At 38.6% G+C, this 15,423-nt stretch overlaps 2 protein-coding genes across 7 annotated transcripts in view; both read left to right on the forward strand.

The window, feature by feature from the left end:
• Positions 1 to 12,108, forward strand: part of prkg1a (protein kinase cGMP-dependent 1a) — a 53,941-nt gene extending 41,833 nt beyond the window's left edge. For 4 of the 6 annotated variants that reach the window (XM_027017040.3, XM_027016966.3, XM_081724639.1 and 1 more), the window contains 10 exons: positions 669 to 743; positions 4,783 to 4,879; positions 5,186 to 5,325; positions 5,673 to 5,762; positions 5,906 to 6,047; positions 6,181 to 6,344; positions 7,201 to 7,323; positions 7,402 to 7,464; positions 7,844 to 7,910; positions 9,651 to 12,108. In XM_027017040.3, the coding sequence (XP_026872841.1) occupies positions 669 to 743; positions 4,783 to 4,879; positions 5,186 to 5,325; positions 5,673 to 5,762; positions 5,906 to 6,047; positions 6,181 to 6,344; positions 7,201 to 7,323; positions 7,402 to 7,464; positions 7,844 to 7,910; positions 9,651 to 9,749 (1,060 nt within the window). In that variant the 3' untranslated portion in view covers positions 9,750 to 12,108. Of the gene's footprint in view, positions 1 to 668; positions 744 to 4,782; positions 4,880 to 5,185; positions 5,326 to 5,672; positions 5,763 to 5,879; positions 6,048 to 6,180; positions 6,345 to 6,712; positions 7,145 to 7,200; positions 7,324 to 7,401; positions 7,465 to 7,843; positions 7,911 to 9,650 lie in introns of those variants that run through there. The other 2 variants (XM_081724637.1, XM_081724638.1) reach the window with 2 other exon arrangements.
• A 765-nt stretch (positions 12,109 to 12,873) lies between these two features.
• On the forward strand, positions 12,874 to 14,988 carry dkk1a (dickkopf WNT signaling pathway inhibitor 1a). The gene is made up of 4 exons (XM_027023248.3): positions 12,874 to 13,311; positions 13,489 to 13,630; positions 13,711 to 13,884; positions 14,180 to 14,988. Exons 1-4 carry the CDS (start codon positions 13,102 to 13,104, stop codon positions 14,467 to 14,469), a joined length of 816 nt encoding a protein of 271 aa, XP_026879049.1. The 5' UTR covers positions 12,874 to 13,101; the 3' UTR covers positions 14,470 to 14,988.
• Positions 14,989 to 15,423: the final 435 nt, after the last annotated feature.

The following is a 15,423-nucleotide window of genomic DNA, read 5'->3' on the forward strand; positions in this document are numbered from 1 at the left end:
GCTATTATTACTTCTAAATTACACAATTATATCAGCAAAAACAGCATGTTATGGAATGTTCTTATTATTAAATTTATGCATAGGTGTAGTTTTGGGAGGGGGACAGGGGGGACATGTCCTCTCAATAATTCCTGCTCACACTACTCATATAATGTGTTAGGGTGGGTGCTGTGAGCAGTGTCCCTTCCCAAAGTTGAAATAAAACCTATGCCACCGAATTTATAGCTTTTGGCAGATGCTCTTATTTTAGAGTTACATATTTATTGAGCAATTTGCATATCAATAGAACAGTATGCATGCTTCCTGTGAAATCCTTATGTCCTTGGTGTTGCTGGCCTCTTGCTCTAACAGCTCTATCAGGTGAGCTGTAGGATCATCCAACTCATTACTGAATAGTTTTGGAATGTCTTCTTAATTTTATCAAAGAGCATTTTAGCATTTAGTTTTTCTTGATTCCTTCGCTGTACTGTAGCAAACATACCATTTTACATATTTACATTCCCCTTTCCTTTAAGGTTTGACTTCTCATTAGGTTTATAATAATATTAAACTTGTCTTCATTGCAGCTACAGCAATACATAATATTCAAATGACAGCAGACAGACTTCTTTTTCCTGTGAAAACTGAAAATCACTTGCATTTAAATCATTACAAGTGTTTTGTTTTAGATCTTATAAGCATCTTATTGGAGGCTTGGAGGACGTGTCCAGCAAAGGACCTGAAGATGCAGAGGCCAAAGCAAAGTAAGTCTGTCTTTGATCCATCAACACCAGCTTTTGCTGAGTTCTGCTTTCCAATACCTGTTCAATATCATGTGCATGATAGCATTTATGAGTTTAATTTCACCAGTTCTCTATTGATTTTTATTGTAACCCAGTGTCTTTCTGTGCTAAGTATATACTCCCTCAATCATGTTCATTTATAGAAAGGATTATATAAGAGCGGCTATTGCACTGTTGCTCAGAAAGAGATAGAAGGTCAGCATCCTTACAACTCTCTTGCAGTCAGCAATCAACAACACATTGTTTTCAATGAGGAGAAACATGAGTATATTGAGAGAGTGGGTTTGTGACCTCTTCAGTAGTTTGAGGTGATGTGAAAGTGAACCTTGCTTATCTGAAAGACTGCAAAGGTGTGAGTAATGTGAACCATTAGAAACCTTATCACTTTTCAGTGACACACACATGCACACACACACACGCACACAGATTACTGTTGCCACAGTAAATATGGAGTTGAGGCTTAGAAATGATGCCATGAATAACAGAGAGCAGGTACAGCTAAGAGGCTGAGCTTCTTTCCCTCTTCAAACGTTGCTTCTCTTGGATCAAAGTAGCATTAGATACTTTTCCGCTTTGTCTCTCTTGCTTCTATCTGCACTGTAAATCCCCTAGCTGATAAAGTAATGAAAACATCTCTGGGGTTTGTGGTCTGTTACACCCCACAGATTTTTCCTTTGTCAGTGTTATGAATACACAGTTTCAGCTGCCAGACAGTGTTTCTTGCACTGTGATCTGGAATGGTGAAACTGTTTTGGACAAATGTGTCACAAAGAAATGGGTCTCAAAGTACTATACTCACTGACAGAGCAAACCCAATCTAATTGGCCTCTGAGGGATGAGCACTATGTCGTGCCTTCTGTGTCTTGTACACACAAATACAACCTATCAGTCAATATAACTGTCTTTAATATTCAGAGTAATATCTTGTGACATTCCACTAGAAAAGCTTTTTCCCACATTGCAGCTGTGATTTTGATCATTAATGAAGGAGAAACCAATGTGTTTTTCAACTTCTGTATATCGTCTGAGAGAGAAAATACTTGCTTCCAGGTGTTTTCAACTTCTAGAGAGCAAATGCTTTTTAAATTGTCCAGGTAAAACAATCCCCATACAGACCTGGCACACAAGCAGGACATGTTCATTCAAACTCCAGTGTGGAATTAACACCTGCTGCGTTTATGAATGTACAGCTGACCACAAATAAACACCAGACCAGTTCATTCAGCACTGGAGATTTTACTCTGCAAATGATTAACAGGTTTGGGAAACCTAGGATGCAAGTATTTGTCCAGCAAGCATGTGCAGGAATCCTTCCTCTCCTTGTGCTCATGAAAAAAAAATAAGGAAATCATTTTGAAGACCAGTGGAACATTTATCTTGTGAACTACATGGGGCGGCACTGCTAATGTCATTGTTTGTCTGAGAGGGCGATGTAGTAGGCTGCTGATGTGTATTGCAGTCAGAGGCCACAGTTCTCCTATGGCAAGGGGCTCAGCCAGCTGTGGTCCAGCAGAGAGCCCATGGCTTAGGCCACTGGGGAGCACTTTCAGCCCTGCAGTCATTTATAGCAGCCATTAATTCCAGTGTGAGGTCCTGAGAGAGATATCACAACTCCTTTACAGTCCATCAGCCAGAAACGTGTACCCAGAGGGATGACATCATACGCCATGATGTCATGGACCCCTTTAGTGATACAGCACTGCATATACACGTCAGATATTTACTGGAGGTCAGTTCTATTATTTTACAGTTACATTTACTACATTTAGCAGTTGCTCTTATCCAGAATTACTAACATATTTATCAGTATGACAGTACATGCACTGCCATATATATATATATATATATATATATATATATATATATATATATATATATATATATATATATATATATAAACATATATAAAACAACAAAGAATGGTATGTTGAACAACATTCCAGATGACAGCAAAACATGCTTTTTTATCATCTAAAACTATAAATGTATTTCCATGAAATGCAGTTCATTATGTCAGGCTCCAGGGACTGGGGAGCTCTGAGCCCCTTGTCTATGTTACACTTCTATGAGAGGGAGAATTATTAGTGCTTTGTGAATTGTTCCACACAGAAGTTTCAACACTGATATAGAAAAGTCTTTTTTTGTCTCATTTAAAATAAGTCATGTATGCTTGAGTGGTGTCTCCACCTTGTGGTCAAATATAATTGTACGCCTTTAGTTTGAACAAATACTAGTGACCGGAATATAATCTGGCTCTAAAGCCCATATCTGATTAGGCGTCTTTTAAAAATTTGATCCAGTAGCTCAAAGACTTTGTGCCTCACTAGAGTTAATAATGAACATTCTTCTATCCTCAGTTAGTTTTCACCGGCATGAATGGGAGTCTTCCTGTGTGGACCCCATCTACTGGCCCAACATTTGTCCATAGAAACCTCCCTCTTCCCATGGAGCCTGTCACTACTTTTTGAACAGAGTTCTCTTGAACAGAGACACTGCTTCTCCTTTGTTTTATGTCTAATCACTGTGTATCCCTGGGAGTAGACTCATACTGAATCTTCGCAAAGAATTATGTAGGATTTACTTACCTCGAGAAACCTGATTTCCCCAAATTATTGTTGTTGTTTCATGTCAGTTGAGTAATAGTAGGTACATGATCCTGAACATTTCTTTCCTTGTGTATTTTGTTCTGAATTCACTTTGTAAGAAGCCCTGCTTTTGTTTTACTGTGCATGTGCACAGTGTGCTGTGTGCTTCCGCTGTTGCCTATTCCTTCTTATGCTTTAGGCCTCTTTTCCTCATGGCACCTCAAGCCAAGCTTTCTACCATCTGCTGAGGTGAAGAGGACATTTGATATTCATTGTGATGATGGTGTTGTATTATGTGTCTTTTTCCCGCACATGTTGCCCGAGTTGTTTGTGGTGTGTTCTATTTCTGGAGTTCAGGCCATTTTCCAACAGGCTGTCTCTAACCCAGAGAAGCCTTCCTTCTTTATCAGCTAAACCAATTCAATCTGGCTAATAACTGATCTGATTATAGAAAGGATTAAATAATATTCAGAGGACACTTTGGGTTTGTGGGTGTCTGAGAGATTAAGCAAGTGTATGCATGTCTAAGGACCCTTGGCAGTGTGTGTGGAAAATCATAACCTCTGTTTGACACTAGGCAGCTGTATGCCAACCCAAACATGGAGACAAATGTGTTATTACTCACACTTGTGACTACTGTTTTAGAGACCCAATAGGGAGTTTGCAGACTCGTTCCTCCCTGGACTCACAAGGTAAAAAAAGGTTGCTTTTAAGAGTTTATCCAAACCAAAGGAATCACCGCACTAGTACACATTTTCAGATGTGTTCATTATTTGTTTAACAGTGTGAAATGAACAGAAAGTGTCACTGACTGTTCGAGTACCAATCAGTCTAAACAAAGCAAAGGTTGCCAGTCAACAAAGGTTTCCATTAACTCCATAGTGCGAATGCTGAACTATAGCCAGGTCTTCACTTTTAATCCCAGTCGGTCAAATTTGAAAGGCAAACACTGAGTTCAGTTCAGACCTCATTCACAAGGATAGCCGATACAAACTCCACTGTGTTAATATGAAGATTCTCTGCATAATGTTGAAGCTGATGTGCAACAGCAAACTTATAGAGTGGGAATGATATTTTTAAAGCACTCAGACCAATGTATAAAAAAAGTATTGACTTTAAGTCACGCAAGTGGGTCCTCTTCCTAAAAATACACATAGAGTTTGTAGTGCATGGGACATTAGTAAGCACAACACTGTAAACTCAGCTCAGTGGAATAAAAAAGAATTAGAGTTCACTCTTTACCAGACAATACCAAAGTAACCATAGGGCCCAGGTGGACAGGAGAAGAACTGAGTTTGGATTATGGTCTTGCAGGATAAAGAGAGGGGAGCTGTTCCTTTCTCTCTTTCCAGCTTCCTTCCCTTTAGGCTACACTTTTCTAAAAGCTTTCCATTTCTTCATTTACTGTTATGCAGGTATGAGGCAGAGAATGCTTTTTTCTTCAGCCTACACCTGTCAGACTTCAACATCATAGACACACTCGGAGTTGGAGGATTTGGGCGTGTTGAGTTGGTATATATTAGAATATGGTCTTCCTTAATTTATTAAACATAATGTATTAAAAAATGTATTAATTGGCAGAACAATATTGAACAGGAGGACGTATTTGTGTACTTGCAAGTATTGGGCAGGTGGTGAAAACTGTATGATGCTCAGGTCTTTGAGCCTCCTTACAGAGCCTGCAGTTGTTTTGCTAAAGGCTAGCCTGTTTCAAGTGAGAAATTAAAATACCTTTGTAGGATTTGTTACTGTTGTTTCCAAAGAATATTGAATGCGTTTCATCTACTTGGGTCTTCTTTCTCTTATTTCTAATCCCAGGTGCAGCTGAAGAGTGATGAATATAAGACTTTTGCCATGAAGATTCTGAAGAAGCGCCACATCGTAGACACCAGACAGCAGGAGCACATCCGCTCTGAAAAGCTTATCATGCAGGAAGCTCACTCTGACTTCATAGTTAGGTACTCTCAGAGGCACCAGTGGATCAATACTAACAGACACCACACACCTCTTAACATTTCATCATCATGGCATGTTAAGTCAGATATTCTTTCATGTGTAAATTATAGTTTATACATTCAAAGCTGAAATAAACACACACAACTGGCTTGAAACATCCAAAACTTAGGTTTTTTTGGCTACACACCAAAGACTCTGGTCTTCAATCGCTGTAATGCAGTGTGCAGTAACTGCAGTAACAGCTGGTTACTTTATTACTGTTTTAAAGATTTCTTTTACTCGTTTGACTACTTTCTGATGGGATATTTTTTGTATGTCAGTAGTATAAGCTTTTAAAAACACTCTGCAGACTCTACAGGACATTTAAAGACAGTAAATATCTGTACATGCTGATGGAAGCATGTCTGGGAGGAGAGCTGTGGACCATCCTCAGAGACAGGTCAGCACACTCAGTCGCACTCCCTCCATAGCCCTGTGTACACTTTTTTTTTTCTTCATCCCCTTCACTCACCACAACCACTGTTCCAGTAACCATGACTGGATTTTGTCTTTATAGTGCTTTTGGATTCTGGCCTGTTACAGGGGTTCATTTGATGATTCCACCACTCGATTCTACACCGCGTGTGTGGTGGAGGCTTTCGCCTACCTACATTCCAAAGGCATCATTTATAGAGACCTCAAACCAGAGAACCTGATACTGGACCACAGGGGATACGCCAAATTGGTAAACAGTTCTGGACTTATTCATTTAATATAATAATGTCCTCCTGCACATGTTTTATATAAATGGGTTATAAATGCTGAAAAATGGCTTATCTGAGTAATATATATACAGCAAATAATTAAAATGTGTACAGGTGGACTTTGGCTTTGCTAAGAAGATTGGCTTCGGTAAGAAGACATGGACGTTCTGTGGCACACCAGAGTATGTAGCCCCGGAGATCATTCTTAACAAAGGTCATGATATCTCAGCAGACTACTGGTCCCTGGGCATCCTCATGTATGAACTACTGACTGGAAGGTGAGAGAAAACATTTAATGGACACTAAATAAATAACATTTCATTGAACTTTTATGCAGCAGTAAAAAAAAAAAAGATTCAATCCACCAATATTGTTTAATATCTAAAATATCAAATCTCTACTCCTCTAATATGTTTATTATCTCAAATCAAATCTATAATTCTCCAGTACATTTCATATCTAAAATCAAATGTCTAACCCGCCAATACATTTAATATCTAAAATCAAATGTCTAACCCTCCAATACATTTAATATCAAAAATAAAACGTCTAACCCTCCAATACATTTAATATCATAAATAAAATTTCGAATCCTCCAATACATTTCATATCTAAAATTAATATCTAATCCTCCAATGCATTTCAGTCCTCCTTTTTCAGGTCCTGACCCCATGAAGACTTACATCATCATCCTAAGAGGCAGTGACATGAAACATTTTTTAAAATAAAAGCTTTAATCCTCCAATATTGTTTAATATCTATAATATCAAATCTCCTCCAATATGTTTAATATCTCAAATCAAATCTATAATTCTCCAATACATTTAATATCTAAAATAAAATCTCTAATCCTTCAGTACATTTTATATATAAAATCAAATTTGCAGTCCTCCAATATGTATAAAATGTCTAAAATCAAATAACTAATCCTCCAATACATTTAGTATCAGAAATCAAATCTCTAACCCTCCAGTACATTTCATATCTAAAATCAAATGTCTAACCCTCCAATACATTTAATATCAAAAATAAAATGTCTAACCCTCCAATACATTTAATATCATAAATAAAATTTCAAATCCTCCAATACATTTCATATCTAAAATTAATATCTAATCCTCCAATGTCTTTCAGTCCTCCTTTTTCAGGTCCTGACCCCATGAAGACTTACAACATCATCCTAAGAGGCATTGACATGATTGAATTTCCAAAGAAAATTACCAAAAATGCTGCAAATCTAATTAAAAAACTATGCAGGTATGTTAAATTGAACATGCTAATTCAACAGTTCAACAGTTCAACAGCTCTTACTGACAGGTTCTTTTACTTTTCCAGGGACACTCCTTCTGAAAGACTGGGAAACTTAAAAAATGGTGTTAAGGATATTCAAAAGCACAAGTAAGTACGCAAATAAAAGGACTGAGTTGGTATGACTGTGTGACTAACAGAGTAACATCTGAATTGGACAGCACTGCAAATGGTAAAGCTCTTACAGTGCTCCTACACTGCACTCCTACACTATGCTCCTAAAGAGCTCTCCTGTAGTGTTCTCACACTGCTCTCATACTCATTGCTCCCACACTGCACTCCTACATTGTGTTCTTATGGTGCTCCTACACTGCACTCTTACACTGTGCACCTACTGTACTGCTACACTTTGCTTCTACACTGCGCTCATACTCACTGCTCAAACACTGCAGTGCTCCTACACTGTGCTCCGGCAGAGCTCTTACACTGTACTCCTACAATGTGCTCATTCACTGTGTGCTCTGTGCAGGTGGTTTGAAGGCTTTAACTGGGAGGGCTTAAGGAAGGGAACACTGACCCCTCCAATCATCCCTAATGTAAGTACCTACAAATGTTGTAGTTAGAACTTACAGAATGTTGTTGACTATTCAGCTAATTAGTCTCTACTCATAAAATATGTGTACTAAGTGTGTACTAAGATTCAAAGACCAGTACAATTCACCAGTTCACCAGCCTTGCACAATTTTATGTGTTTTCATTCATTTATTTGCAGTACCCTCCAAAACTATTAGCACCCTCAAATGTAATGAGCAAATAATGCTGGATGAAGTGTATAATAAAATATTATATAATCTATAACAACATATTTTTTTCTGAAAACAATGTATATAAACCCATGAATGCTTTACTCTGTGTATCTTATCTTCTCCAAGACAGTAATGCTGAGTCCATGTATGGAAATAAGATAGGAAGCTTATTCATTCTTCAGCTCATGCCACAGGTTACCACATGGGTTTAGGTCAACAGGCTGGGTTGGCCATTTCATCTGTAAGCCAATTCTGTGTGGTATTGGCCACTTGCTGCGATGGTCTGATTTTGCACTGAAATGTCCTAGTGTGTCTGATGCCTTTGTCTTTGGAGCCAAAAGAGTTTCTGAGTCACAGTATGAAAGGATTTTCTCTATTCATTTTTTTACATGCTAATCCAGATGTGGTGTTTGTGGCCTAAAAGCTCTCATTTGGGTTAGCATGATCATAGAGCTCCAATGTTCCAGTGTTATTTTGGGGGTTTTTTTTGGCAGTTGCATTTGTATTGTGAGACTTATTTGCATGGAGGTGTGATTTTATAGGTTAAATATTTGTGGTTAAGCTGTACCAAGCTCAAATTCAAAACATTTGCACTTCATTAACTGTGAACCTTACAGGACTTTTTTAATACATTGAACCATCCTACTCACTGTGCTTGGAGGCAAAGAACAAACTGTCCTTTTCATATTTGAAAGGTCATAATTATTGTAATTTCATTGTTTGTTGTCTCTCATCTTTAGATGGATGAGTAAGAGAGTTTCCCTTCATATTTTAAAACCTGGTGAAAAAGGTCCTTACGTGTTCCCAAAGGCTTGGCTGAACATTAAAAAAACAAAATATACATGTGAAGAGATGCTTATTATATTTTAAACTTCATCATTAGATCAATTAATCAGTTATACTAGATAATAAGAATGCCAATAACTGTGACAAGCATATCTGAATAATTAAAAAAAAAATCAACAAGATCTTTCTGTTCTTTGATTGAAGACTAATAGTTCTTTCATAGTTTGAGGACAGGATAATGCATGGAAAGAAAGCTGATTAATTTTCATGCCTTTTTTGTTTGTTAGCCAGGGTGCCAGGAATTCTGGATAGGACTTTTTAATAGCTTCTTTATACAAGTAAATGCAACTGACCTGATAGCCTACATTACAATAACAAAAGATAAGTACATTTAAAAATAAATGTTGAAATAAAAGTCACAAACCAAGTGACAAAAAGTGACAACCATTTTAAAACACAAAAAAAAGGTTGGAAGGCTGGTCAGACCATAATGCTTTAAATTTATTTCATGGGTTTAAATAAATTAAAGTTTTGCCTTAATTTGGATCATGTTTATATTATAATTTTGTAAGATTATTATAGTTTTTTATGAATTTTTATAATTTTTAAAAAATAAATTCTGATTATAATTTTGCATTTATTTTATTTATATTTTATGCATCTTTTCTATTATATGTTTTGTATATTAGAGGGTGATGGGTGTTATGATCTATTGAAAATTGCATGATCACTTTTGTACTCCAGGTGACATCAGCCACAGACACAAGCAACTTTGACAGCTTCCCAGAGGACAATGAAGACCCTCCTCCTGATGACAACACAGGCTGGGATGTAGACTTCTAAAGCTCCAGCACATCCTGGCACAATGGGAGAACATGCACACCACACAAAAGACCTGCTCCACTGTTACCTGGAACAGAGCTGCTTCTTTTGGGCAAGCTGCATTAAAGGCTGTTTGAGGCAGGACAGACCAATGGAGTAGAAGGGAGAAAAGCCCTTTTGTTTTGGTTAGCCTTGACTGTTGCAATAGAGAAATGAAGGTTCTTGTGGACTTAGGCTATATGGTACTGTAGAGCTGTCAGTGCTCTTATACACAAGACCCAACAATGGGGGAGAATATATTCATTTTGTGTAACTGCGTATGTGTGCGCGTGTGTGAGTGTGTGTTTGCCAAGAGCGTAAACATCCTTCTGTTTGGGTGTACCTGCCACAAGCCCCTCTCCTCATAGGCAAATGGAGATATCTTGTAGCAGGTCTTGACCTCATGCAATTGCTTTTTGTTTTTGATTGGCTGTAGGCTCTTTATCTTTCACACTTTGTGCAGATTGCTAAGTAAAATGTGGTCTATAGATTTAGATGAAGTCAGTGTATGTCAAAGCCAGGATTCAGGGGATCCGGACAGCCCTGAATGTTATTCTTATAAGCAGGCATTATGGAACATGTACATAGTAATATATTAACCCCACCACTACCAGTAATGCCAACAAACAAAAACATACACAGACATAAAAAGCACAGAGTTGCTTCACATTTGTAATAGTAGTTAATTATTCTCTGAAGTGCCCCATGTGGACATTTGTGCAACACTTCACAAGCATCCTTCTTCCTTATCTACTTCCATTTATGTAAACATGTGACATGATGAGAGGTGGCCGTTCGAGCGTGTGCTGTAGCCAAGCCAGGGCTTGTGCTAATGTCTGGTTATCCAACTCCCAGTGTGCCTCAGGTTCATGACACTGTTCACAAAATAAACCCAAGGCCCCCACTGAATTCTAAAATGTTCAACTCAAGATCACAATTTACTCTTAGTCCCATCTATGACTCTTCAGCCAGTCACCACTGCTGAAGGGAAATTTTAAATAGCTGTGATCAGGCCATGATCAGGCAGTTTTTGAATAAGATTGTAAAGGTAGCCTTGAGGGAATTGGGATTATTTGATCTTTTGATGACCTCATATTTAAATTTATGTAATAATGTGACTAAATGACTATAGATGAATTCAGGTATAACATATGTATGAATACATACAAACAATGTGTTCTCAGAATCCATAGTGTTTAGCTAACCATGAAAATAAATAGTGCCTTAAATCAATGGCATCCTAAAACACTTACACTTGACCATTAACCTGCTACATGTCAAAACCTGAAACTGATGCTCTCCATCAAGACCCATACATTTTCCCTACTTTTTACAACACCATTTTAGATATTCTAGAGTGGCAAATTGCTTTATTATTATTTTTTTATGTACATCTAAATCTGCACACAACTAGACACTGTGAAATTAGACAATGACATAACTATATGTCTTTACTGCATGACATTGCCTCTGTATGATTATGTGGCTGGATTGGCAAGGCACTGTAAGCAGTAATAGCATCACATTTTTTGTTCACATAAATTATGTTTGTTCTTGAGGATGTACTGTGCTGCAGTACATGATACTATACCTATACCCGAGTCCATGTAAGTGTTCGTCCTATTAAACTGCACTGAGGTACTGTCCTCTGTAATCATCTCTAACTCTTCCCCTTGACAATTGTTTTACTTTAACATACATCCTGGTTGCTGATCTGGTCTAGTTGCACAGACTCATCTGCACAATGGTGAAAATACCATTTATTCCCACTGAACAAAGAAAAGGTGGCAGTCATGATTTAACTGCCTACAAAAAAATATAATGCATATTATATAGCCCACAATTGATGTATATTGGTAATAAGGTATTAACATTTTTTTTTTTTACTTTGTCTCCCCTTGCCTCATCTACATGTATTTGGTAAGAAAACTATCGATATCAACTGTTTAATATCCTTTTTTTGTGTGGAAATTATGTAGTCCCTTATGAAAAAACAAATTTCTTACACTGAGACCGTAGTCATATTGTAATGTACACTCAACAAGTCAATAGTAAAAATGTAGACTGCTATTTCCCAACAAGACTTAAGTAATGTTATTGAGACCATTAAAATATAGAATTCCTTAATCAAATTCCTGACTTTTCTTCCTGTCATTTTAGACCTAGTCTTGATTTAGATTAAGTCTTTAACATCCAAATCTGCACTGTATCTTTGTCATGAGTGGTGTGGGTTTTGCCAAGATATTGATTTTATCTGACTGTACTTTGATGTCATCAAAGCCATTTGCAAGGTGCCTGTTATAAACTTTATAAATCTCAAATAAAATCAAATTACTTTTAAGTGTAGTGTACCCCCACATCTCTGCACTGATATGATTCTAACACCTGACTCACTTTATTTCAGATGTGACACAAATTCCAATCTCTCACACCCATTTTCTCTGTTTCGCTCTTGCGCTCGCTCGGGCTCAGCAATATTATCCTCGGTGACAACAGAGGGCGCCAGAATATTATAAACTATCAATCGAGGAAACATTTTTAACCTCTACGATTGTATCCTGCGTTCCTTTGCACTAGTCTATTTAAAGCGCTTTAAAATGTAGCTAGACTATGAAGCACGATACAACTGTCAACACATAGGCACCTTCCAGTATAATTTGGACATAATGATTAGTTTTGCAGACAATATACATATTTCCTTTTCAGATTTACAGTTGCAATATTATGCCTTTTGGTTATACTTGAATTATTTTGTCAATGCAAATTTGAAATATGAGCATGCCATTGCTCCATTAGAGTCGATCCTTTTGTAGCCCACAGCGTTACAAGCCGTACAGAGAGCAGTGTATAAAAATTAATCAATATAAAAGAAACTGTAAGATTAATGTCTTTATGTTCTATAGAAAAATGTTCGGACAAGTAACACGAAGCTTTATGACATCTTTTAAGTAACCCCTTCAAGAGAAGTATCCTATTGCGAAAGAGGACATGCTAATGGCCTGTCCTGCCCCCCCCCCCAACGCCTCTCGCTCCTTTTAACTCCAAGTGCGTGCTGGAGGGGGTGCAACAAGTATCTTTGAAATGTCAATTCTCTCCCCTCGTTACCGCGCGCTCGCGCTCGCGCTTATACAAACACTACATAGGGAGGGGCGGGTGTACACAAACTCCACATGTATAAAGCCCATGCGTCTCTGCTACTCTCGAGACATAAGTTTCCTCGGACAATCTAAAGCACAATCGCGAAGACAGATTATCGAAAAAAACGGCTTCGTTTTTCCACGGATTCTTTAATTAGCTACGTGATCTACTGAATTTTTCCATTGAGGATAAGGCCATGATGCCGGTCTCACTAACGATTGCGGTTGTTTACCTCGCTGTATGCGGCGGCTACGTTAGAGATGCTCGGGCTGGATCAGGTTTACGGAACTCCATCAAAAATCTGCCAAACGGAGCCTCCAATCCCACCGACGCAGTCAGCGCAAATCCACATGTGGTCAACTCAGACAGCGGCGGCATTCACAAGGGAGGCAGTGACATCTCGGTGGTACGTTAGCACTAATTTATTTCTATAAGTGAATAAAATAATATTTTTTGAAGAGTTTGCAAAACGCTGTTTGCTTGCTCAGTTTCATTTTAATTTAAATTTCCTTGGTGTTTCATGTTGATAGAAACCAATTACAGTATATGGAATTAGTAAAGCACTTTTTTTTTTCTCCTTCAGCCACTGAGTTGCGCTGTTGATGGTGAATGCGGTCCCGTTAAATTCTGTAACGATGCCCGCAGAGTGTGCTTGCCATGCCGCAAACGTAGGAAGCGCTGCCTTCGCGACGCGATGTGCTGCAGTGGTAACCGATGTATTAACGGTGAGCAACGATTCAACTCTCTGTTCTCCACTGATGCCCATTTACGTCTTGTTACAATGAAATTTGTGCTTCCCTTGCAGGCGTGTGCCAAGCAGCTGAAATGAATTCTACCCAGTCTTTTAGAACTACAGCTGCGACTCAACTGGTTAGCAAGCCACATGGCACTGCTGTGCCAGTAACACGTAATCAGAACCGCACAGTGTTGACACAGCAGCCTAAAAGGACTACAGTCTCCTCACAACAAATGCTTAAAGGTATCTCTTCTCTTCTCTTCTCTTCTCTTCTCTTCTCTTCTCTTCTCTTCTCTTCTCTTCTCTTCTCTTCTCTTCTCTTCTCTTCTCTTCTCTTCTCTTCTCTTCTCTTCTCTTCTCTTCTCTTCTCTTCTCTTCTCTTCTCATGCAAATTGACCAGTAAACCTTCAACAAATACTAGTTCTTTTCAGCACTCCTATGATTTTAACAGCTAACTCAGTTGATTCCAAATGTTACACAGAAATTTCAGTCTCTCACTCACTCCCTCTCTCTCTCTTTCTCTCTTTCTCTCACTCAGGTGGTGAGGGGGACATGTGTCTGCGATCTTCAGACTGCTCTGAGGGACTGTGCTGTGCTCGCCACTTCTGGTCACGGATCTGCAAGCCGGTGTTGACTGAGGGCCAGATGTGCACGCGGCACCGGCGCAAGGACACCCACGGCCTGGAGATCTTCCAGCGCTGCGACTGTGGCCAGGGCCTGGTGTGCCGAGCCCTGCGGGACAGAGCAGGAGGGCTGGAGAGACAGCAGCAGCACAGTGGCAACAACAACAGAGCTGCCAGGAACCTCCACACATGCCAGCTGCGCTGACACAGCGGAACTTGCTAGGACAGCTCGCTTTTACATGAGCATATATATACCCACACACACACACATACACACACACACAAGTAGACACAAGGGATACAGGAAAACTGACTCCCCGGAAGGATGCCCTGTTAAAAGGATTGATCATATTTTGTGGATGGATGCAGAAAAGGTGCAGCGTGTGGAATTTTGGATCAGAGACTCTGCCACTAAAGACAGCAAATCATTTTATTTCCTCCTTTAGAGTCATCTAAAAGGCAGATTTTTGCTTCCCTTTATAAGGGCACTGTAAACTCTTCTTGCAGTAAATTACTGTAGTGTAAATACTTATTTGGAAGTGGCACTTAACTGAGCTTATTGATTCTGTAAAAGTAGTATTGTAAGACCAGGTGCTGCATGACTCTATGCTAATACTGTAAATGCGAATCATATGATTTATATTGTTATTTACAGTGTAATATAAATATTATATTTTTATTTCAGACTAAATTGTTAAATATTTCTGTTATTAAAATATTCTAATTTGACCAGTCATGAGATTGTTTATCTATTCTTATAGGCTTTTCCTCAGAAACTGACTCCTTTCAGCTCTAAACGTCCATGTTCATATCTGGAGACTTCTGGAGAGATGTTTAGAGATCTTTAGAGCAAAGCAAATGCATGGAAGCTTGGCTAAGGGACATTACACTAATCACATCACAGTCACAGTCCATACAGGATCATCATCTGATTAGGAGGAGATTTCAAGAACAACATAGCATCAAACCTTGTATGTCCAATATGCCTCTAATGTGCATTTCATACTCTCAGTTGTATGTTTGCAGCTTTTCATTCATGACGTGAATGTGATTTGGCAGTGTGTCTGCCTCCCTCTGATGACCTGGCTCAGAGTTCAGGCTTTAGCCTGTTTCACTTGTGCTGTGCTTATACTCCTGTTAACTCAGGTGCTACACAGCA

Source organism: Electrophorus electricus, chromosome 12 (assembly GCF_041902795.1).
Source record: "Electrophorus electricus isolate QZ-2024a chromosome 12, ASM4190279v1, whole genome shotgun sequence".
NCBI classification, from domain to species: domain Eukaryota; kingdom Metazoa; phylum Chordata; class Actinopteri; order Gymnotiformes; family Gymnotidae; genus Electrophorus; species Electrophorus electricus.